The sequence below is a fragment of the Bubalus bubalis genome, chromosome 15 (genome assembly GCF_019923935.1).
Source record: "Bubalus bubalis isolate 160015118507 breed Murrah chromosome 15, NDDB_SH_1, whole genome shotgun sequence".
NCBI classification, from domain to species: domain Eukaryota; kingdom Metazoa; phylum Chordata; class Mammalia; order Artiodactyla; family Bovidae; genus Bubalus; species Bubalus bubalis.
In genome coordinates, this window is record NC_059171.1 from 17362949 (window position 1) to 17387592 (window position 24644).

The 24644-nt window shown below is 36.7% G+C and overlaps 1 protein-coding gene across 18 annotated transcripts in view; it reads left to right on the forward strand.

Annotated features, from left to right (window-relative positions):
- Nucleotides 1-24644, forward strand: part of VPS13B (vacuolar protein sorting 13 homolog B) — an 848142-nt gene that overhangs the window by 366150 nt on the left and 457348 nt on the right. For 17 of the 18 annotated variants that reach the window (XM_044928327.2, XM_025264770.3, XM_025264772.3 and 14 more), the window contains one exon: nt 23115-23242. In XM_044928327.2, the coding sequence (XP_044784262.2) occupies nt 23115-23242 (128 nt within the window). Of the gene's footprint in view, nt 1-734; nt 773-23114; nt 23243-24644 lie in introns of those variants that run through there. The other variant, XM_044928331.2, reaches the window with a different exon arrangement.

A 24644-nucleotide genomic window follows, 5' to 3' on the forward strand; every position in this document is an offset into this window, starting at 1 on the left:
ATATTACCTCACACTGGTCAGATTGGCCACCTTGAAAAAGTCTACAAAACAGTACATGCTGAGGAGGGGCTGGAGAAAAGGGATCCCTCCTACACCGTTGGTAGGAATGTAAATTGTTGCAGCCACTATGGAGAACACTATGCTGCTAAGTAACTTCAGTCGTGTCCGACTCTGTGCGACCCCATAGACGGCAGCCCACCAGGCTCCCCTGTCCCTGATTTTCTCCAGGCAAGAACACTGGAGTGGGTTGCCATTTCCTTCTCCAATGCATGAAAGTGAAAAGTGAAAGTGAAGTCGCTCAGTCGTGTCCGACCCTCAGCGACCCCATGGAATGCAGCCCACCAGGCTCCTCCATCCATGGGATTTTCCAGGCAAGAGTACTGTATGGAGGGCCCCTAAAAGGCTGAAAATAAAACTACCATGTGATCAAGCAAATACAATATTCTTTATTTCAAATTATAAATACGAACTTTTGCATTTTAGTTGTGGTTCTTTGCATTTGAGTTGTGGATATGGATATTTGCATTTCCTGTCTTTAGTGTTCCCTCATCTTTGGAACCCTTTATTTCCATATCCTGTAGATATTCTCATTATAGTTAATGATGTCTGTATTTCCAGCTACTCAAGCTAGCATAAAAATTGTGTGTGTGCATATGTGTGTTTAGTCATATCTGACTCTCCGATTTCATGGACTGTAGCCCACTAACTTTCTCTGTCCATGAAATTTTTTCTAGGCAGGAATACCAGAGTGGATTGCCAACTCTTACTGCAGGTAATCTGCCTGACCCAGGGATCAAACCCAACATCTCTTGCATTGGCAGCAGATTCTTTACCACTATGCCACCTGGGAAGCCATACAATTAGCAGTTATCAAACTAGTTCCTGGTCTCGCCTTGTTTATGGACTGTGGGCATGTACAGATGGTAAAACACTCTGGATATAACCTTTCTACTTTATGACCAATGTATCGTGCTCTTGAGATGCCCACCATTTTCGGTTCTCTGGAAACCTTGTTGATATTCTCGTTTTGGTTGAGTGCTTTGTTAATCATTTTCTTTGCTTAGAATTATGTTTCAAATTTTTCTGTTTTCTAGAAAGAGACTCATAGACTTAGAGAATGAACTTACGTTTGCTGCGGGGAGGGTTGGGGGAAGGGATATTACCAGAGTTTGGAATGGACACGTGCACACTGCTATGTAAAATGGAAAACCAACAAGGCCCTAGGGTATAGCACATGGCACTCTGCTCAATCTTATGTAGCAGTCTGGATGGGAGAGAGCAGGGGAGATTGGATACATGTATATGTATGGCTGATTCCTTTTGCGTTCACCTGAAACTATATCAACATTTTAAACTGGCTATATCCCAATACAAAATAAAAATAACAGTACTTTTCTATTTTATTTTAAATTAGAGTAGACAATTCTTATATTGCTTTTAATTAAGAAATTGAGTCCTTTAAATTTGTCAGTCAGTTCAGTTGCTCAGTCGTGTCCGACTCTTTGCGACCCCATGAATTGCAGCACACCAGGCCTCCCTGTCCATCACCAACTCCCAGAGTTCACTCATACTCAGGTCCATCGAGTTGGTGATGCCATCCAGCCATCTCATCCTCTGTCGTCCCCTTCTCCTCCTGCCCCCAATCCCTCCCAGCATCAGAGTCTTTTCCAATGAGTCAAATCTTCTCATGAGGTGGCCAACGTACTGGAGTTTCAGCTTTAGCATCAGTCCTTCCAATGAACGCCCAGGACTGATATCCTTTAGGATGGACCAGTTGGATCTCCTTGCAGTCCAAGGAACTCTCAAGTCTTCTCCAACAGCACAGTTCAAAAGCATCAATTCTTTGGCACTCAGCTTTCTTCACAGTCCAACTCTCACATCCATACATGATCACTGGAAAAACCATAGCCTTGACTAGACGGACCTTTGTTGACAAAGTAATGTCTCTGCTTTTGAATATGCTATCTAGGTTGGTCATAACTTTCCTTCCAAGGAGTAAGCGTCTTTTAATTTCATGGCTGCAGTCACCATCTACAATGGTTTTGGAGCCCCAAAAAATGTATACCTACTTATAAATGTAGTTACCACTATTTTAATTATTATTTACATTGTATCATAAGCTATAATGAATTTGTTAAGTTTTTCATATGCTTTTACAAACCTTTTTCTTACTGTTTTTGTTTTACTTTTACCATCTTAATTTTAACCTTTTTAAATGTACAGTTTAGTTGTGTTAAGTACAGAGACAGTACCCTACTCACAATAGTTTTTGATTTAAGGTTTTTCGACTTTATGATACTGTGAAAGCCATATGCATTACGTAGAAGCTGTACTTTGATTCTGAATTTTGATCTTTTTCGAGACTAGCAATGTGAGGTAGAATTCTCTGGTAATACTGGGCAGGGGTAGTAAGCCACACCTTTCAGTCAGCTCTCTAACCACCAGGGTAAAGAAGCAATAGACTCACAGCCGTACACCTATTTTAGTTTTTACTCACAGTACATTATTTAATAAGTTACATGAGATATTCAACAGTTTAGAATAAAATAGGCTCTGTGTTAGATAATTTTTCCTAACTGTAGGCTAATACAAGTCTTTGGGGCACATTTAAGATAGGCTAGGCTAAGCTCTGAAGTTCAGTAGGTGAGGTATATTAAATGCATTTTCAACTTAAGATATTTTTTACTTTATGATGGGTTTATCAGGACATAACCCCATCATATGTTGAGGAGAATGTTTATTCACAGTGTTGTGAAATGCACATTTTAATTATTTAACTGAATTTTACAAGTAGCTCTGTTATGCCTGAATTCTTATTAAAATAATCTTTTTGTTTTTGTATTTGCAACCTAAGGTCCAAAGTTGGTCTTAAGTTAATCCCCAAGTTATGAGGGCTTCCCAGGTAGTGCTAGTGGTAAAGAACCCACCTGCCAACACAGGTGTCAGTTCGATTCTTGGGTAAGGAAGATCCCATGGAGAAGGAAATGACAACCCCCTCTTGTATCCTTGCCGGGGGAATCCCATGGACAGAGGAGCCTGGCAGACAGTCCATTTGGTCACAAAGAGTCAGATACGACTGAAGCGACTCAGCGCACACACAGCACACACATTATGTAGCAGTTCTGGCACGTGAACACCAAGGTTTGGTGATACTGCACTGGGTTTGATTTTGCTTTTTAATTATTTATCAAGAAGCACACATCCTCTTCCAGTCTCAGTGAAACTGACTTAAGTAGTTGGCTGCAGGGGGAACATGTACTTGATGGCTGGAGATGTGTTGACAGCAGAACAGCTCAATTGCAGTGAGATAGGCATGTAGGGCAGGCCAAGTCAGAATAAAAGCATGTTTCTCATGAAGATATTATCACAGAATTCTAAATAATCTTCTAGAGAATCTGTGTATCCTTCAAAACAAAGAAACCATTCAAAATTATGACATCTGTGTATCCTATGTTTTGGAAATGTTATGAACGTTAATTTGGAACTCTTGATGAAATTGTCTGATGTCTGTAATGGAGATGAAAACTTTAAAAAACAGTGTCCTTCATAAATGATAGCCCTTTGAAAAATACTAGCCATTTTCATCTTACATGTATGGCACCCCACTGCAGTACTCTTGCCTGGAAAATCCCATGGACGGAGGAGCCTGGTAGGCTGCAGTCCATGGGGTCGCTGAGGGTCGGACACGACTGAGTGACTTCACTTTCACTTTTCACTTTCATGCATTGGAGAAGGAAATGGCAACCCACTCCAGTATTCTTGCCTGGAGAATCCCAGGGATGGCGGAGCCTGGTGGGCTGCCGTCTATGGGGTCGCACAGAGTTGGACAAGACTGAAGCGACTTAGCAAAGTACTGTAAGTACACAGTTAAAATAATAGAAGCACTTTTAATTTGACTCCTTCAATACTACCAAGAACAATGAAGGTGAAAAACTAATTGGCCAATGTTTGTTGGACAGAGAATCTTTAATTTTTAGCGAATGAATGAAAGTTGAATATGTAGAGACAGTGTCTGTATACCACTCTTTCATGAAATTTGACTGTACTGAAACTTGGGTATGTCAATAGTTATAGTGAGGCAAGTGGGAGAGAAGAAAAAATTAGAGCTACAGTAAAGTTCATAATAATTTATACAGTGAGATTACAGATAGTGTAGAATATAAGATCTTATAAGCAGGTATAAGATTTAACAGAGAATTGCCACTTACTCTGAGAAAGAGGTAAGAACATAAAGTATATATCATTAAATGTCAGATTAGTAAATTGTCCCTGCAAATAAGTATTGATGCAGGATAAGTACTGGTTTCCTTGCATTGCTTCAGAGAATGTAAGAGATTAGTAAATGTATACTTTTTTCAAGGCAAGCTCCTTGGTTTCCACATACAAAGAATATGCTCCTTATAAGAAAATACAACATGATACTACACTTTGCTAAATATTTTTTATTAGTTTATCAGTTTAATATTTTACTCCAAGATTGAAATTCCTTCATCTAAAAAATCACTCTATCCAAGGCAGTATAACTTGTAGAATGGTTTTAAGGAGGTACATTTCCAATTTTTGCTAATACTAGTTGCTCCTGAAGGTGCTGATATATTCTGGATTCAAATTTTCTAATAATTTTTGAATGTAAATACAATGGGGCACACCAGTATAGTTATTCATCTAAATCTGCTTAAGTGAAGTGAAGTCGCTCAGTTGTGCCTGACGCTTTGCAACCCTATGGACAGTAGCCTGCACCAAGCTCCTCCGTCCATGGGATTTTTTAGGCAAGAGTAATGGAGTGGGTTGCCGTTTCCTTAAGTCATCCTTAATATGATTAACCTTGAATGTTGAGCAGATATGTTCCTAATTATAGTATGGAATTAGTATTCATGTACAAGAAATATATTTTTGTGGATTTATGTATATTAGAAGTTGCTCACTTTAATCATGTCATTCAGCATAAAATTCTATTCCTTTGTGATTAATTAGATATTTAGTTGCATAGGAAAATATTAAAGTGTGAGAATACACACTAATGCATAATGTGTAATTGATTTTATTGTCTCAGGAGAAAAATGTAGATCTCAAAAATTTTCCTCTTGTAGAATAGAGAAAGGTTTAAAATAAAATGAAATTTATCTAATGAAGTATGTTTAAAATAAATTAAAAATATTATTCAGAAAGTAATCAGAGAACTTAATGAAATATACATTTATTAAAGTGCTCTTTTCCCTTTTTTACTTTGTAAGAGAATTTATTTGTAAACCTAAAATTTGTGGGAAAAACTATTAGCAGTCTGTAGATTTAAAAATTCTACCTACTATTCGCATTAACTTGTATGTTGTTTCTGTGCTACCTTGGGTAATAAACTATTCTGTGCTATTCTGGGCAGTAATTTATAAAGAGACAATTCGTAAGCTTACTTTGCTAAAGGATTCCAATAGTTGCCAGATGATCATATGATATTTTAGCCATCGTCCAGATGGCTCTAACTATAGAGTAGATTTTTAACATTTGATTTTTATGTTTCATGAACATCCCTTGATCACTTGATGATGATCTTTTATGGATATGTCTGATAATTGCACTACTCACTTCGCACGAATGCATACCTGAATTTCTGGCATTGCAAGTGTTCATATGAGGAGCCCTCAAGTAAATCATAGGCTCTGTTAAAAAATGTGATTTATACATTTTTTAGTGTGTCCTAAGTAGGAAGTCAAGAAACACCTGGAGTAACAGGCAAATTTGGCCTTGGAATACGGAATGAAGCAGGGCAAATACAAATAGAGTTTTGCCAAGAAAATGCACTGGTCATAACAAATACCCTCTTCCAACAACACAAGAGAAGACTCTATACATGACATCACCAGATGGTCAACATCGAAATCAGATTGATTATATTCTTTGCAGCCAAAGATGGAGAAGCTCTATACAGTCAACAAAAACAAGACCAGGAGCTGACTGTGGCTCAGACCATGAACTCCTTATTGCCAAATTCAGACTTAAATTGAAGAAAGCAGGGTAAACCACTAGACCATTCAGGTATGACCTAAATCAAATCCCTTATGATTATACAGTGGAAGTGAGAAATAGATTTAAGGGCCTAGATCTGATAGATAGATGCCTGATAAACTATGGAATGAGGTTTGTGACATTGTACAGGAGACAGGGATCAAGACCATCCCCATGGGAAAGAAATGTAAAAAAGCAAAATAGTTGTCTGGGGAGGACTTACAAATACCTGTGAAAAGAAGAGAAGTGAAAAGCAAAGGAGAAAAGGAAAGATATAAACATCTGAATGCAGGGTTCCAAAGAATAGCAAGAAGAGATAAGAAAGCCTTCTTCAGCGATCAGTGCAAAGAAATAGAGGAAAACAACAGAATGGGAAAGACTAGAGATCTCTTCAAGAAAATCAGAGATACCAAAGGAACACTTCATGCAAAGATGAGCTTGATAAAGGACAAAAATGGTATGGACCTAACAGAAGCAGAAGATACTAAGAAGAGCTGGCAAGAATACACAGAACTGTACAAAAAAGATCTTCATGACCAAGATAATCACAATGGTGTGATCACTCACCTAGAGCCAGACATCCTGGAATGTGAAGTCAAGTGGGCCTTAGAAAGCATCACTACGAACAAAACTAGTGGAGGTGATGGAATTCCACTTGAGCTCTTTGAAATCCTGAAAGATGATGCTGTCAAAGTGTTGCCCTCAATATGCCAGCAAATTTGGAAAACTCAGCAGTGGCCACAGGACTGGAAAAGGTCAGTTTTCATTCCAATCCCAAAGAAAGGCAATGCCAAAGAATGCTCAAACTACCGCACAGTTGCACTCATCTCACACGCTAGTAAAGTAATGCTCAAATTCTCCAAGCCAGGCTTCAGCAATATGCGAACCTTGAACTTCCTGATATTCAAGCTGGTTTTAGAAAAGGCAGAGGAACCAGAGATCAAATTGTCAACATCCGCTGGATCATGGAAAAAGCAAGAGAGCTCCAGAAAAACATTTATTTCTGCTTTATTGACTACGCCAAAGCCTTTGACTGTGTGGATCACAATAAACTGTGGAAAGTTCTTCAAGAGATGGGAATACCAGACCACCTGAGCTGCCTCTTGAGAAATCTGTATGCAGATCAGGAAGCAACAGTTAGAACTGGACATGGAACAACAGACTGGTTCCAAATAGGAAAAGGAGTTCGTCAAGGCTGTATATTGTCACCCTGTTTATTTAATTTATATACAGAGTACATCATGAGAAATGCTGGACTGGAAGAAACACAAGCTGGAATCAAGATTGCCGGGAGAAAAATCAATAACCTCAGATATGCAGATGACACCACCCTTATGGCAGAAAGTGAAGAGGAACTCAAGCCTCTTGATGAAAGTGAAAGAGGAGAGTGAAAAAGTTGGCTTAAAGCTCAACATTCAGAAAACGAAGATCATGGCATCCGGTCCCATCACTTCATGGGAAATAGATGGGGAAACAGTGGAAACGGTGTCAGACTTTATTTTTCTGGGCTCCAAAATCACTGCAGATGGTGACTGAAGCCATAAAATTAAAAGACGCTTACTCCTTGGAAGGAAAGTTATGACCAACCTAGATAGCGTATTTAAAAGCAGAGACATTACTTTGCCAACAAAGGTTCGTCTAGTGAAGGCTATGGTTTTTCCTGTGGTCATGTATGGATGTGAGAGTTGCACTGTGAAGAAGGCTGAGCGCCGAAGAATGGATGCTTTTGAACTGTGGTGTTGGAGAAGACTCTTGAGAGTCCCTTGGACTGCAAGGAGGTCCAACCAGCCCATTCTGAAGGAGATCAGCCCTGGGATTTCTTTGGAAGGAATGATGCTGAAGCTGGAACTCCAGTACTTTGGCCACCTCATGCGAAGAGTTGACTCATTGGAAAAGACTCTGATGCTGGGAGGGATTGGGGGCAAGAGGAGAAGAGGACGACAGAGGATGAGATGGCTGGATGGTATCACTGACTCGATGGACGTGAGTCTGGGTGAACTCTTGGACTTGGTGATGGGACAGGGAGGCCTGGCGTGCTGCGATTCATGGGGTCGCAAAGAGTCGGACACGACTGAGCGACTGATCTGATGTGTCCGGAAGAATGCTTCTAAAGTTTGCTGATTCATTTCAAGAATGTGTTAAGTTTGTGAAACATCTAGGTTTATTAATTTTTATATGTAAATGTACTATGGTTTTGGAGAAGGCAGTGGCACCCCACTCCAGTACTCTTGCCTGGAAAATCCCATGGACGGAGGAGCCTAGTAGGCTGCAGTCCATGGGGTTGCGAAGAGTCAGATACGACTGAGCGACTTCACTTTCACCTTTCACTTTCATGTATTGGAGAAGGAAATGGCAACCCATTCCAGTGTTCCTGCCTGGAGAATCCCAGGGATGGCGGAGTAGGTGGGCTGCCATCTGTGGGGTCGCACAGAGTCAGACACGACTGAAGTGACTTAGCAGCAGCAGCAGTACTACGGTTTGTATAGCACGCTCATAATGTCTTTTTGTCTTGAAACCTCAGTTCTCAAGAATTAGAGCAGTCGTTATTTCATATTTAATTTAAAAAAATACTTGTTTTCTTACCTCCTTGGCTTTTTTTTTTTTTTAATTTTTCTGAGACAGTAAGAGGAAATTGATGCATAGTGTCTTTTAATATGTCCAGTTTCACTCTTATTTTTACTTTCAAAGTAGAATGTAGACTTCAGTGAATTTTGTCAGAGGAGATACCTTTTTAAAAATTTCTTTTTAATTGGAGGATAATTCCTTTACAATGTTGTATTAGTTTCTGCTATACAACAATGTGAATCAGCCATAAATATACGTAGGTCCCCCCACTCTTGACCTTCCCTTCTGCCCTCCATACCTGTCTCACCCCTCTAGGTTGTTGCAGAGGACCTGGTTGAGCTCCCTGTGTTATACAGGAACTTCCCACTAGATATCTGTTCTATATACTGCATTGTATATATTTCAGTGCCACTTTCCAGAGAAGATAGACAGCAAATCATTTAAATATTGAGAAGGTACTTTTACATTCTCCATCATATTGGAGTTAGTTTACTCACTAACTCACTAATTATTGTCCTCACTATCTTACTCCTTTGCCTTCTAAATGTCCTAACCCAAGTGTGGAACGAAACAGAATAAAGTAGAAAAAACTAACAAAACTACTATTTTTAGTTTCCTTGAACACAACTGATACAGGCTCACATTTTGATTACAGTAGTAAGAGAATGAGTTAAAACAAGTACAGAGAAAACAAACTATTTCAAAATAGTTTATCTTTAGAGTATTAGCCTTCAAACTTTTTTCTTAGTACTTTCCTATCAGTAAAAATCTCAGGGAAGCATTCATAGTGTATCATTTATTGATTCATGCATTAAATATGTTTAACACTATATTAACGTAGAACATGTAAGATAATTGTAATTTTAACATTTGAATCTTATTATTTTGATAGAATTTTAGTAATACATCAATAATATTCTAGTGAGAGTAATATTATGCTTCATTGAAAAAATAGTTTAATACTTCATTATAATAAAAACTTAAAGATTTAATTCTTAATTCAGTTTATTTTAGTAGTTAATTTTAGTGGCTGACATAACTGAAAAGCTCCCTCACTGAGATTCGTTGACCTGAGACTGGGAATGTAATGATGCACTCAGGACACTTAGTTTTCATTCTCATCCATTTTGAAAAGGTCTCATACATTTCTGTCTTGCTTGTATAAATAAGATATTCTTCTAAATTAGTGGAAAGATGTTGCCTTATTCTTTTAAATAAGTTAGTGGCATCTTTATTTGTTACTTTTTTGTTAGTGGTATCTTTAACTCATATTTTTGGCCCTTTGTGTTTTACAGGAATCTTTTAAAAGTACCCAAATTGTGAGGAATAATTTATAGTAGATAAAGTAGATAATTTAATTTCACTAAGTGTAGATATTAAAATTTGTCAATTTGATTAAATGTGTGTATGTAAATTGTAATATGCATCAGTTAACTGAAACAGAAGAGTACCAGTTCCTGTTACTGAATGTCTTCTCTTCCTTCAGTGTATTTAATGTAGTGTTACGTGCTTTCTTCTGTCATAGGAAAGATACACAGTGTTTTTCCACTTTACTAAATATTAACTGTATGTCCTTATTTTTGAATAAAAGTAAGTATGAGTGACTATTCTCATATACATCCCCTGTAGCTCAGTAGATGATCTTGTAGTTTTATGCATCACATTTGGGGACACTGCTGTATTGGGATCCAAAACACAAAACAGAGAGAGTCCATCACATGTGGTCCAGGTGGGAGGGTCCCAAGGAGCCAAATTAAACTAAACAAAGTATTGGGTAATAGAGTTCAAGAATTCTGGGATGGAGAAATGATTAAAGGAATAAAAAAAATCAGTAACATCTCCACAAACATGCAGCTTAGGCAGAAGGTCATTGGTATAATGACCAGTAAATGTAGAAATGGAAGCAGTGAGAGCCAGATAAGCTAGGCTGGGCATGAAGGTGAGTAGTTCTTGAGGAAGTAAGGCCAATGGTATGTTTAAATCATGTTGTAGCACTTTGCAGCCTATGTAGGCTATGCAGTGTTTCTACAGGTCTGTTCAGGTACAACTACTAACATTGCCTCATTTTCTCCTAACTGATAGGAGAGTCCCTTACTGGAGAAGGAATTTACATTTCTAAATTAGGAAGGACTCTCTGATAGCAAGAGAGAAAAACTGTATTCAAATAATTTTAAGTTACAAGAAAAGGGGAGGGGGGAAATCGATTGATTCTGATAACCAAAATGGTAAGAAAGACAAATACAATACAAATCTTGTCTTTGGAATGACTTAGAATCCGATTCCACACCGTGAGGATTCTTGTCGTTTCATGTTGGTTTATCTCTCTCTTACTATGTGTATTTGTGTGTATTTGACCTAGCATGACTGTGGTACCTCTGGAGTCAAATACTTAACTCTGATCAAGGAGACAGTGATATGGTCCAGAATCTGTTGAAAAAATATCAGAAGCAGTTTTCTTTGGGCTTTCTTGGCTCATGTGCACACATCTTGGACAATCACTGTGGTCAAGCAGGTTAGTCATTATGACTTGGCCAGTGGCAGCCCAGCTTGGGTCAAATGTCCAACCTCTGTGTTCAAGGGTGTGAGATATGGATACCAGAAAATGTAGGGATAACAGAAACATGGCTCCTGGAGATAATTTTTGAAAGGCAATTGTCTATCTCAATTCACGTCTACTAATTTTTCATTTTATGCTTAATCACAGCAGTTTTAAAATGCAAAATGTTGATTGCATAACGTTTAGACTAAATCACATTTATGCGTTTCTGTTTTGATAGGAATAACATAAGTGAATTTTGAAGGTATTGCATCCATGAATGGAGGGCAGGGTGAAAAATAATTTAGAAGAGAAAGACATGGGATGCATAAGATTGCAAACTTTATAGCAGGTGTTCATTTGTTTTGTTTCTCAACCTATAGTTTATTCACGTGGAGAAAAGGAATTAGGAGATGTTCTGTTATATATAGTTTTGAAAATAAAGTTCTACCTTGCAGAATTAATTAATTTTGAAACTGTTTCATTATAAGCAGTGTTTAAGCAGATTCATTAATTCGAATTATAACACAATTTAAAATTTGTCAGCTGAGTTTGAAGTTCTTTGAGGATATATGGTGATATTAAGTACACGGAAAGGTTTTCAAATGTATGGTCTTCTTTGGAAATGAGTTATTCTAATATTTTATACAAACTGGCAAGAATTCAGCAAAAATTCAACCAAATTGTTCTGTATGCAGTCTTTTTTCCCTTCTTTTGCAGTCAGAACAAGATTATAGTTTCCAGATGAAATTCTGAATGTCACATAGTGATGACATATATTTTCCTGGTTGGCTCGGCATGAGATGCAATTTTGCATGCCATGTCACGCTGTCTTGCAGAATCCAAAAGCCATTATTTCTCAAGGGGCTTTCAGGAGTGATAGTATCAAATGTAGTTTGTATTTTAAAGAAAAGTCTCAGGCATCATTGCCGTTCTTATGGCAAGTTGCTTAAAGGTTTATATATTACCCAAACTACAGAAGTTTTAAAATAACATTACTATGTAAAGGTCACTTTTTCTTTAGGTTATTTAATTTTATATTGCCAAACAGTGAGTGAGTGAATGTCATTCGGTCATGTCCAACTCTTTGCGACCCCATGGACTGTACAGTCCATGGAATTTTCCAGGCCAGAATACTGGAGTGGGTAGCCTTTCCCTTCTCCAGGGAGTCTTCCCAACCCAGGGATCGAACCCAGGTCTTTCACATTGCAGGTGGATTCTTTGCCAGCTGAGCCACCAGGGAAGCCCATGAGTACTGGAGTGGGTAGGCTATCCCTTCTCTAGCATATCTTCCCAACCCAGGAATTGTCTTCTTCATTGCAGGCAGATTCTTTACCAGCTGAGCCACCAGGGAACCCCATTGCCAAATAGAGTTGCCAAAAACCATGATCAGTGTGAAATATAGATCAAGAATTATGAAGGTATAGTAGGAAAACCAGTAGATTAGTGGCAAAAATAAATGGTTTTAACCCAGTTCCCCTCCCATGTTAAGCTAACCTCAGATAGCCGCAATTTATTCATTTATAGTATGGTAATAAGTGTACCCAACTATCTCACAGTTTTAAGTCAAGTAAGATATGTGAAAGTTCTGTATATGTGTATGGTAAAATGCAATTCAGATAAAACATACGATTACATCTTTTTTGTTTGCATTTTAAGAGGAAAGGTATAGACTTCAAGCAAAGTGAAGCTTATTTTATTTATTAGGTTTTGACACTGCAGTGTAGTTTTATTTTTTGTTTATTTGATGATAATCATTCTAAAGCTGACTTAAAACCCAGTATTTCCATTTATGTCTGTATAATAACATTTATTTCATACTGATGATCTTTCTATTTTACATTTGTTTTAACTAACTTGCTTTATTGCTTCTTTTCTTCTATTTTCTTCTTTTTTTTTTAAGGTGTCTCAGGTTCAGTTCCCTGGACAGCTCTGTTTGGGTATCTTACAGGTCCTTAAAGCCAAACTTGTGTCACATCTGTCCAACTCTGTACCTCCCCTTACCACCATTGACCATGTTGCTCAAGGCTGAAACCCAGGACTCATCTTTAGTATCTCCTTGCTCTGTCTGTTCTGCCTCCAAATTATTCTTAGTGTTTTTGTTTCAGTCTGTTTGTATGCTACTTCCCTAGTCAGAACTGCATAATTCTTATATAGGATAATGTAAGGGTATCCTGATTAGTCTCCCTAGTGTCATTTCCAGATTATATTATCATCTGTTGTCTAGATGACAGCAAGAGTCATCTTATTAAAAATCTAAATTGGATCATTTTACTCCCTACTTGAAATGCTTTTGTGACTTCCTGTTGCATTTAAGATAGAATCCACACTCCTTACCGAGGCTGATAAAGTCTGACCTGATCCTCTCTCTGTAGGCTTCTTTCATTTCATCTTTTGTCATTTTGCGTTATATCGATCATCTTTCACTTCTTCAAAAACTGCATGCTTTTTCTTGCCTGGGATCTTTTGCATGTTCTATTTCTATTGCTTCCATTGCTGTTTTCATAACTATTAAGTTTTTATTTAAATGTTATCTTCTCAATAAAGAAACTTTTCCCTTTCAGTCTTTCTAAAATAGGTCTGTGCCATTCTTCCAAGCGTCTCTACCTTAGTACCTCTTTTCTGTCCTCATAATGCTTATCATACTGTGTCTGACTTACTCACATTTGTATTCCCAGAATCTAAAAGCTATTTCTGGCATTGAGCAAACTGAGTAAATAATTGCTTCATGAATGAATAAATTCTATTTCTTTAGTTATTTTTATTTAGGGACTTAATAATCACATTCCTTAGCCTTATTTATCTTCCATCTTTTATTGATTTAAATTGACATCCTGTAACTTTTCAAATTTGTTCCCACATTCCCCAGGGATATTTTTCAAATATTTGGGCGAGGTAGCAGCTTGTTCTTACCTTTTGCAAAAAGTATATTTCTTTCCAGTGACATCAAAGTCATTATTAGGATTATGAGTGAGTTAACAACTTCTTTTCTGTAGCTATGCATTTGTGGTGCAGGCTCAGTCACTAAGTCATGTCTGACTCTGTGACCCCATGGACTGTAGCCTGCCAGGCTCCTGTCCATGGAATTCTCCAAGTAAGAATACTGGAGTGGGTTGCCATTTCCTTCTCCACATAATGATAAAATTTTCTAAAATAGGTCTGTGCTACCTATCCATTTAGTAAATTTGTTATTCATTCATTTCTGTCTTTCCACTGTAAACTCCTCAAAGACATAATCTCCATCTTTTATTTATCTTTATCTTCTTTGTTTCTGAAGGTCCTTGCAAAACTAGGCACTCAATAATGCTTATTGAATTGAACTAAGCAACTTTCCATAGCTCATAAGTCTTGGAAGGGGATAGCATTTTCCTCTATCGCATTTTCAAGTGTTTTCTAAGCCACACCAGTGGAATGGAGGAATAGCAATATAAGAAGATACACAAATCTGCTTTTATTTCTGTTGTGTTGTGATTCCCTAAATCCTTATGAGATCTCCTTCAGATTAAGGAATTGGGGGATTGAGAGACAGGTGGTGTGATTCCTCTTCTGCTGTGTTCTTCAATCCAGTATGTTTTTCCAGTAGTCTTGCCTTCAAGAAATAGCAAGGAGGACAATCTGAAGCAGAAAGTCCTGGGAAGAGGGATTGAAGGGGAAGTCAAAAGGACAGTGGGGATCCTGATCCTGTAGGAATTTATGAGCCATTTTAAGGACTTGGGCCAGTAAAATTAAGAGTAAATACATGACTAAACAACTTGATTTCCCAATAACATAAAGGAGAAACTAAAGATTGACACAGATTTTTTCTTGGTGAATATTTAAAACTTAAATGAAACTATAAATCATAAATATGTACCTTACACAAAGGTACATTTTAAAAACAATGTCACTACACTACTATGAAAAGATTTATTTAAAGAAGATACACATATGATTTTTTTCTCTTTTTAAAGTATTAATGATTGATTTCAACTAATGCTTACTGAGCAAGACATTCTTATTATCTCATGGTGCTACATGAAATGAATATAGGAAACATGGATTGTCCTTGCAATGAAATGAATATTGTCTTGGTTTTAGCACTATGAAAACTGAATTGCATTTTACTGAATAAAGTACATAATTATATAAATTGGTGGTTAGAAGTCTTATGTTTAAAGGAAAAATTGCTATAGGAATTTTTTCTTATTAATTTCCCATTAGAAGTTCTCCTTCCTTATTGACCAAAACCAGAGTTGGCCAACTTTTGTTACAGGACCTCTCTAAGACTCTTATGCAACAGATGATAGAAGCTTGAAACAGAAACGACTTAATTCTGAGAAACACTTACTCTGAGAGCTGAATTCTACCGTCATTGAACAAATGTTTTTTGATTCCTTGGTATCATTAAGTAACCTTGTTATGATGAGAATCTTGAACTTCAGGAACATAAACCATTTGGTATCAAATGTCATTATTTGGTGCCATTGTTCTAGACATACTATAGGATACTCAGATTTACCGTTTAACCATTGACACCATTATTTAAATCCTCAAAATAAGAACAGAGGTTTTTTGACATACTGACTCTAAGTAATTGTTACCAGGTTCCAGTTCAGCCATGAGAAGGTAAAAGGATGTTCTGATGTAAATCATTGACTGATATACAGAGGCAAAAAAATATAGACATTTACTTCTGTGGCTTGGGGTTTCAAGCTTTATGCTTTTTCAGCCAATTTTATCTAGCTGGTGTTAGATTAATAAATATATACATAAAGATCATTTCTCATTGAAAGAGTAAGAATAGTGGGGGAGGGGCAGGCAGAATGTATCTTGGAAGTCCAACTATTAACCACTGCATTTATTGCTGTACAGTATTACTGTGCTCTTCTACTTCCTTTGGAGAAACAACTATTCAAACTTTTGCATTATACCATGAAGAATTAAATATATTATACAGAATTATGTCAGAATTCTATGAGATTATAGAGGAAGGGCCAAATCTAATTTGGAGAATTCAGTGACCGTTTCTCAGGAAATGATGTTTAAGGTAGAACTAAAACAATATGTTTATTTTGATTAAAAAAGGAAAGTCACTTTGTTTCAGATCGGGTAATCTTCAAGTTTTTTCTATATCTTCTGTATCTTGTCTTATATCAGTTAATTTTTAATTATTATTCTCTATATTTAAAGTAATTTAATGAACTTCTTATTACACAATGCAGCATTTAACATGAGTAGTAGTATTCTTGACTTTAGATGTACTTATCATTAACTTCTGACATTAGATTAGTCCCCAGCATGTAGTAGATGTTACAGACATTTTGGTTAAATAAAGTATGGTTCAAAATCGGCAGTTTTATAGAGTATACCTGTGCTACCTGTAAAATGTACATAATTACAAAAAAAATTATCTTTTGAAAATACAAGCTTGTCTTCCTATTCTATTGTCTTTTGATAATATGAATATGATGGATTGAAAATTAATGTATCTAAAATAGGTGCTTTTATACTTCTAATAGCCAGGTCATTCTACTTAAAGAGATTTTTAAACTGATTATATTTTTCATAGCTTTTTGGAAAACACTTTTAAGCCACATAGAGATTTCAACACCTCGTATAACTTCTTAAATCATTATATCAGCAAATACAGCTTTTGGTGTGTAGTGACTTGAAATATCTATCACTTAACAGTCAGGTAGTGGTGTCCAGTCTGCTTGATAATATTAACATTTATTAGATGGTTTTATTTTCAAATTGTAATCACATTATTTATACAACACTAATATTCTCTATCAGTAGATTTTTAAAATTTGACCGTAAGCAACTTCTGTGGAAACCTTGGGTATCCATGGTTTCAAGGAGTTTTAAAATTTGGCCTGCATTTTAAAAATTATTTATATTTTTAGAATTTATTTTCTTAGAGCAGTTTTAGGCTTGCATTTAAATTGAGGGGAAGGTTCAGAGATTTCTCACATATCTACTGCTCCACACATGCGTAGTCTCCCTCATTATCAAAAACCCCACCAAAGTGGTATGTTGTTACACTTGATGCATTTATACTGATCCATCATTATCATCCAAAGTCCTTATTTCTCAATAGGGATCACTCATGGTGTAATATATTCTTCTGTTTGAACAAATGTATAACAACATATACACTCCAATATAGTGATATACAGAGTAGTTTCAATGCCCAAAAAATTCTCTTTGCTCTGCCTATTGCTCTTCTCCCCTTAACTTCTGTGCTAATCTTTTTATTATCTCCATAGTTATGCTTTTTCCAGATTGTCACATAGTTGGAAGCATTCAGTACATAGCCTTTTCAGATGGGCTTCTTTCACTTAGAAATATGTATTTAAATTTACTCCATGTGTTTTTATGGCTCATTTCTATTAATGAATAATAATCCATTTTCTAAGTGTACCACAGTTTATCTAGCAATTTACCTTCTAAAGGACATCTTGGTTGCTTCCAGGTTTTAATAGTTATGAGTAAAGCTTCTGTAAGCATCTATGTGCATGCATATGGTTGGTCTACATTTAATTTAGTTATTTAAATTGGTAGAGTTTTACAATAAGTTTATGTCGCCATATTCTTCTCATACCTGCTAAGATATGAAAGAATAACTGTAAGGTCCAGGTGAGTGGAAAGTAAATTAAGATGTGTTTTATTTTAAAATGGGGCTTCCCTGGTAACTAAGGTGCTAAAGAATCCACTTGCCATGTGGGAGGACCCCTGTTTAATTCCTGGGTTGGGAAGATCCCTGGGGAAGGGTTAGGTTACCCACTCTAGCATTCTTGGGCTTCCCTTGTGGCTCAGATGGTAAAGAATCCACCCGCAATGCAAGAGACCTCAATCTGACCCTGGGTTGGGAAGATCCCCTGGAGGAGGGCATGGCAACCCACTCCAGTATTCTTGCCTGGAGAATCTCATTAACAGAGGAGCCTGGCAGGCTACAGTCTGGGTCGCAAAGAGTCGGATGTGACTTGCTGTTGTAAAACATTAATTCTAAAATGTACAGTAAAAAGTTAAAAACCTCCTCCCCTCTTACCCCTCATACTGTCTTCAAAGGTAACCTCTGTGAAGGGTTTGTATTTTACCTCTCTATAACTATGTTAATGAGATAAATAAACACATGCTTAACCTCACATACTGTTTTAAAAACATATGTGGATTATACTACAGAAATGCATATATTTTCACATCACAGTGTATCAAAAATATGATTTCTGTCATATGTTGAACTGTTCCTCATTTTTAAATGATTGAAATACAATCCTTATCACGAGTATTCCAAAGTTAATTTAACCTTATCTTTTTTGATGGATAGATTAATTGCTTAGCATTTTCTTCCTCTCCTTTCTCCTCCTTTCTTCTCTCCCTTTTTTTCACTATTTCAAATAATACTGCTGATACTAAACATTTTTCAAATTATTGATTGAATCTCACATGTCATATGTTTTAGTATTTCTGTAGCATAGGTTTTTAGAAATGGAATTACTTTGTAGAAAAACTTGCATGTTTAAATATCCTGTCTTGTAATTTCACTCTGCAAGCTATCCTTATAGTCCCAGTATATGAAACATTCTAACAAAGGGCTTTAATGATGTCAGATGTTTTTAAAAATACAAGTTAACTGTTTAAAATGTTTGCCAACATGACAGTTGAAAAGAATATGATTGTTGCCTTAATTTTTATTTTATTATTAGGAAAGTTCATCATATCTTAGTAAGTTTTTTGGCCAAATTATGTTTTGTATGAATTATTTGTTCATATTTTTTCCATTTTTTGTTATTTATCCATATGACACTTTGATATCTTCATTTGAACTTGTAATGGAAATCTTAGCCTGATAGGTATAAAACTATATTTCCTTTTCCTCTCCCCTCTAGTGCCATTCTTCCAGTTGATCAAATATAAAACCTTGGAGTTATCCTTGCTTTACTTTTCTCTCTTATTGTAGTTTTAATCCATCAGTAAATTTGTTGGCTGTATCTTTTAAAACAATACAGAAATACCCCATTCTTGTTAGCTCTATTGCTACTGCCACCTCTCACAACCTGTCTTCTTGTTTTAATATTTATGTAGACCATTTTCTACATAGTAACCAGAGAACTTCTCTCAAAATATGTCCATTAATTTCAAGACTGTTTAGAGTCATATCCTGTCTCCCTCAAAATAAAACCCAACCTCCTTACCACGGCCTGTGTAAGCCTTGTGTGATTTCGTCCCTTTTGGTACCTCTGACCTTGTCTCTTGCTTCTGTCATTCTTACTCTGTTCTAACCATCCTTGCTTTTGTATGGTTTCTTGAAAATCCTAAGTACGCTCCCATCTAGGTGCTTTGCAGTGTTGTTCCCATCTGCCTAGAATGCTCACCTCCATTGGTTCTCTGTCCAACTGTTTTTCTTTTCTTTTTTTTTTTTTAACAAACATTTTTGAATGTTTCTTGGGATGGGGGCAGGAGGAGAAGGGGACGACAGAGGATGAAATGGCTGGATGGCATCACTGACTCGATGGACGTGAGACTGAGTGAACTCTGGGAGTTGGTGATGGACAGGGAGGCCTGGCATGCTGCGATTCATGGGGTCGCAAAGAGTCGGACACGACTGAGTGACTGAACTGAACTGAATGTGTATAATGTGGTAGGCTGTAGTATTATTAGCATGAGAATAAAAGGTTTATGTTCCATGCCCTTAAGACTTTGAATCTACTATAAATGCAAATATGTGAACCAAATAGAGTGGAAAGGGAAAGTCTGAGTAGATAATAGCACTTGTCATTCTCATAGTGATGATGTGGTAGCACTTAGTTTGGAGACTACCCAATGATTATCAAATTTAGCTTAGTAAAAGTCTTGAAAACCAAGATCTGAGTCATTTATTTTATAGTATTTAAAATAGCACTCTATCAATTACATGTATCAGTTCAGTTCAGTTCAGTCGCTCAGTCGTGTCCGATTCTTTGCGACCCCATGAATTGCAGCACACCAGGCCTCCCTGTTCATCACTAACTCCTGGAGTTCCCTCAGACTCACGTCCATCGAGTCAGTGATGCCATCCAGCCATCTCATCCTCTGTCGTCCCCTTCTCCTCCTGCCCACAATACCTCCCAGCATCAGAGTCTTTTCCAATGAGTCAACTCTTCGCATGAGGTGACCAAAGTACTGGAGTTTCAGCTTCAGCATCATTCCCTCCAAAAAAATCCCAGGGCTAATCTCCTTCATAATGGACTGGTTGGATCTCCTTGCAGTCCAAGGGACTCTCAAGAGTCTTCTCCAACACCACAGTTCAAAAGCATCCATTCTTCGGCGCTCAGCCTTCTTCACAGTGCAACTCTCACATCCATACATGACCACAGGAAAAACCCTAGCCTTGACTAGACAAACCTTTGTTGGCAAAGTAATGTCTCTGCTTTTGAATATGCTATCTAGGTTGGTCATAACTTTCCTTCTAAGGAGTGTCTTTTACTTTCATGGCTGCAGTCACCATCTGCAGTGATTTTGGAGCCCAAAAAAATAAAGTCTGACACTGTTTCCACTGTTTCCCCATCTATTTCCCATGAAGTGATGGGACCGGATGCCATGATCTTCGTTTTCTGAATGTTGAGCTTTAAGCCCACTTTTTCACTCTCCACTTTCACTTTCATCAAGAGGCTTTTGAGTTCCTCTTCACTTTCTGCCATAAGGGTGGTCTCATCTGCATATCTAAGGTTATTGATATTTCTCCCGGCAATCTTGATTCCAGCTTGTGCTTCTTCCAGTCCAGCATTTCTCATGATGTACTCTGCATATAGGTTATGTAAGCAGGGTGACAATATACAGCCTTGACGTACTCCTTTTCCTATTTGGAACCAGTCTGTTCCATGTCCAGTTCTAACTGTTGCTTCCTGACCTGCATACAGATTTCTCAAGAGGCAGGTCAGGTGGTCTGGTATTCCCATCTCTTGAAGAACTTTCCACAGTTTGTTGTGATCCACACAGTCAAAGGCTTTGGCATAGTCAATAAAGCAGAAATATATGTTTTTCTGGAACTCTCTTGCTTTTTCCATGATCCAGCAGATGTTGTCAATTTGATCTCTGGTTCCTCTGCCTTTTCTAAAACCAGCTTGAACATCTGGAAGTTCACGGTTCACATATTGCTGAAGCCTAGCTTGGAGAATTTTGAGCATTACTTTACTAGTGTGTGAGATGAGTACAGTTGTGTGGTAGTTTGAGCATTCTTTGGCATTGCCTTTCTTTGGGATTGGAATGAAAATTGACCTTTTCCAGTCCTGTGGCCACTGCTGAGTTTTCCAAATTTGCTGGCATATTGAGTGCAGCACTTTCACAGCATCATCTTTCAGGATTTGAAAGAGCTCAACCGGAATCCCATCACCTCCACTAGCTTTGTTCATAGTCATGCTTTGTAAGGCCCACTTGACTTCACATTCCAGGCTGCCTGGCTCTAGGTGAGTGATCACACCATCGTGATTATCTGGGTCGTGAAGATCTTTTTTGTACAGTTCTTCTGTGTGTCCTTGCCCCCTCTTCTTAATATCTTCTGCTTCTGTTAGGTCCATACCATTTCTGTCCTTTATCGAGCCCATCTTTGCATGAAATGTCCCCTTGGTATCTCTAATTTTCTTGAAGAGGTCTCTAGTCTTTCCCATTCTGTTGTTTTCCTCTATTTCTTTGCATTGATCGCTGAAGAAGGCTTTCTTATCTCTTCTTGCTATTCTTTGGAACTCTGCATTCAGATGTTTATATCTTTCCTTTTCTCCTTTGCTTTTTGCTTCTCTTCTTTTTCACAGGTATTTGTAAGGCCTCCCCAGACAGCCATTTTGCATTTTTGCATTTCTTTTCCATGGGGATGGTCTTGATCCCTGTGTCCTGTACAATGTCACAGACCTCATTCCATAGTTCATCAGGCACCCTATCTATCAGATGTCGGCCCTTAAATCTATTTCTCACTTCCACTGTATAATCATAAGGGATTTGATTTAGGTCATACCTGAATGGTCTAGTGGTTTTCCCTACTTTCTTCAATTTAAGTCTGAATTTGGTAATCAGGAGTTCATGATCTGAGCCACAGTCAGCTCCTGGTCTTGTTTTTGCTGACTGTATAGAGCTTCTCCATCTAAAATGTAACATATATATAAGACATGTCCACATATATTGTTATAAATTATTCTTTGATTTCTGAAATTTTCATTATAAAAATTATTGAATTTCTCTAAGTTCTTTGTTTTAGACAAAGAAAATTCTTGTAACAAATACCTGGTTTTTATGTAATCAGTTCTTTTGAAAGTGAAAATGAAAGTGTCAGTTGCTCAGTCATGTTCAAATATTTGTGACCCCATGGACTATAGCCCATCAGGCTGCTCTCTCCATGGAATTCTCCAGAGAAGAATACTGTATTAGGGTAGTCATTCCCTTCTCCAGGAAATCTTCCCAACCTAGGGATCAAACCTGGGTCTCCTGCATTGCAGGCAGATTCTTTACTGTCTGAGCCACCGAGGAAGCCGAGTGCTTCTTTTGCTTACTATCAAAACCAGTGTTTTAAGTAGAGAGATACTATGAGTAAGCTTTTATTCTCAGGAAAATTCATGTTTGGGAAGACACATTTTCTGTTAATTCTGGGTGAAGGAAGTCCAGTTTTATTTTTCAATTACATTTTTATTTATATTTTAACTTCATACTGAGAAATGAATGAATTGTTAGGTTATAATTAAGTAAATTTTCACAATGTAAACACATCCATGTATTCAAAAAATAGAGCATTACTGTTACTCCGTAAACTGACATCCCAGTCATCAATCTCTGAAAAAGAGTCATCTTCACTCTCTTGACTATTAACAGATTTTTTTTTTTTGATTTGGAATAATTGTGAAAATAAATAATTCTTTCAGTTAATATGATCTAATATATTTTATAATCTCATATATTTTAAAATTTTAAACAAGGGAAGAAGTAAGAGTAGAAATATTTTCTGTATATTTATGTGAAACTACATGGTACATTTCTATTAAATTATCCTATCTGTTTTTATTCTTAGAATCCAGACCATTGTCAGTTCCTGTGAAAGCTGTGCTGACGATAACTGAAGGCTGTAGAAGTCCTGAAGAAAGAATGAAAGAGTTTATTGGAATAGTATGGAATGCAGTTAAGAGTCTAACACTGCAGGTAAAATGAAAGTTAGAAATACCATGGTTTAATTTCTCTGTTGCCTTTTAATTTTCAGTGTTTTTAAGATCAATAAAAATTTTCTCATTGGTGACACTCATATATACAACCTCACTTTGACAATTTAAATGAAAATTATTGGTGCTCCTTGCAGATTAATAACAAAATGATAAGAAATGCATATGGTGTTCCTGATAGAGTTACAAAATTATGCAATAATGGTCAATATACCAATAGCATACCTATTTCAGTACTGAAATAAAAGCTTAAATTGAATTAAAAGGATTACCTAATTATTTTTCCTACCTGACTACATATTAAATATGAAAATATTAATTATAACTATTGTTACTAAATTTTATCACTTTTCACTTTTAAATATACAGAATTTAATCTTACTAAATTACACATCTTCCAGATCATGTCTTAACGATGGAAACACACAATTAAATGCTTATCTCCATTTTATAGAAACCGGGTAAGGGTGCTGCAACCACTTTTAAGTTTTCATATAGATTTTTTCCTTGAGATAAGATACGACAGATATGACAGACTGATAACAGAGGCATCTTTATAGAATTTTATGTGTACCAGACAGTAATATCTAAGTATTGGGACCTTCTACTTCTATTCAAGATGTCAACAATTGCAGAAGAATATTGCTCTCACTTTATGAACAAGAAAGAGCAAGGTCGATGATCTGCAAAATTATACCAGGATGCTTCTTCACCCACATAAACTGCAAGATAATACATATGTGCTGTTCATAGCTGCTAGGTTTGTGGTAATTTGTTATGCTGTGTAGAAAAGTGATCCAAACATCTATGCCTAGCTATAATACAGTTTGATAAGTATAATGAAAACTTTTAAAACCACTTTTTAGAAATAACATCTAGAAGGTTTTTGATTACAGTTTCAATTTCCGTGCTTGTGATGGGTCTGTTAAGATTTTCTATTTCTTCCTGATTGAGTTTTGGAAAGTTGTACTTTTCTAAGAATTTGTCCATTTCTTCCACGTTGTCCATTTTATTGGCATATAATTGTTGATAGTACTCTTATGATCCTTTGTATTTCTGTGTTGTCTGTTGTGATCTCTCCATTTTCATTTCTCATTTTATTGATTTGATTTTTCTCCCTTTGTTTCTTGATGAGTCTGGCTAATGGTTTGTCAATTTTATTTATCCTTTCAAAAAACCAGCTTTTGGTTTTGTTGATTTTTGCTATGATCTCTTTTGTTTCTTTTGCATCTATTTCTGCTCTAAGTTTTAAGATTTCTTTCCTTCTACTAACCCTGGGGTTCTTCATTTCTTCCTTTTCTAGTTGCTTTAGGTGTAGAGTTAGGTTATTTATTTGAATTTTTTCTTGTTTCTTGAGGTGTGCCTGTATTGCTATGAACTTTCCC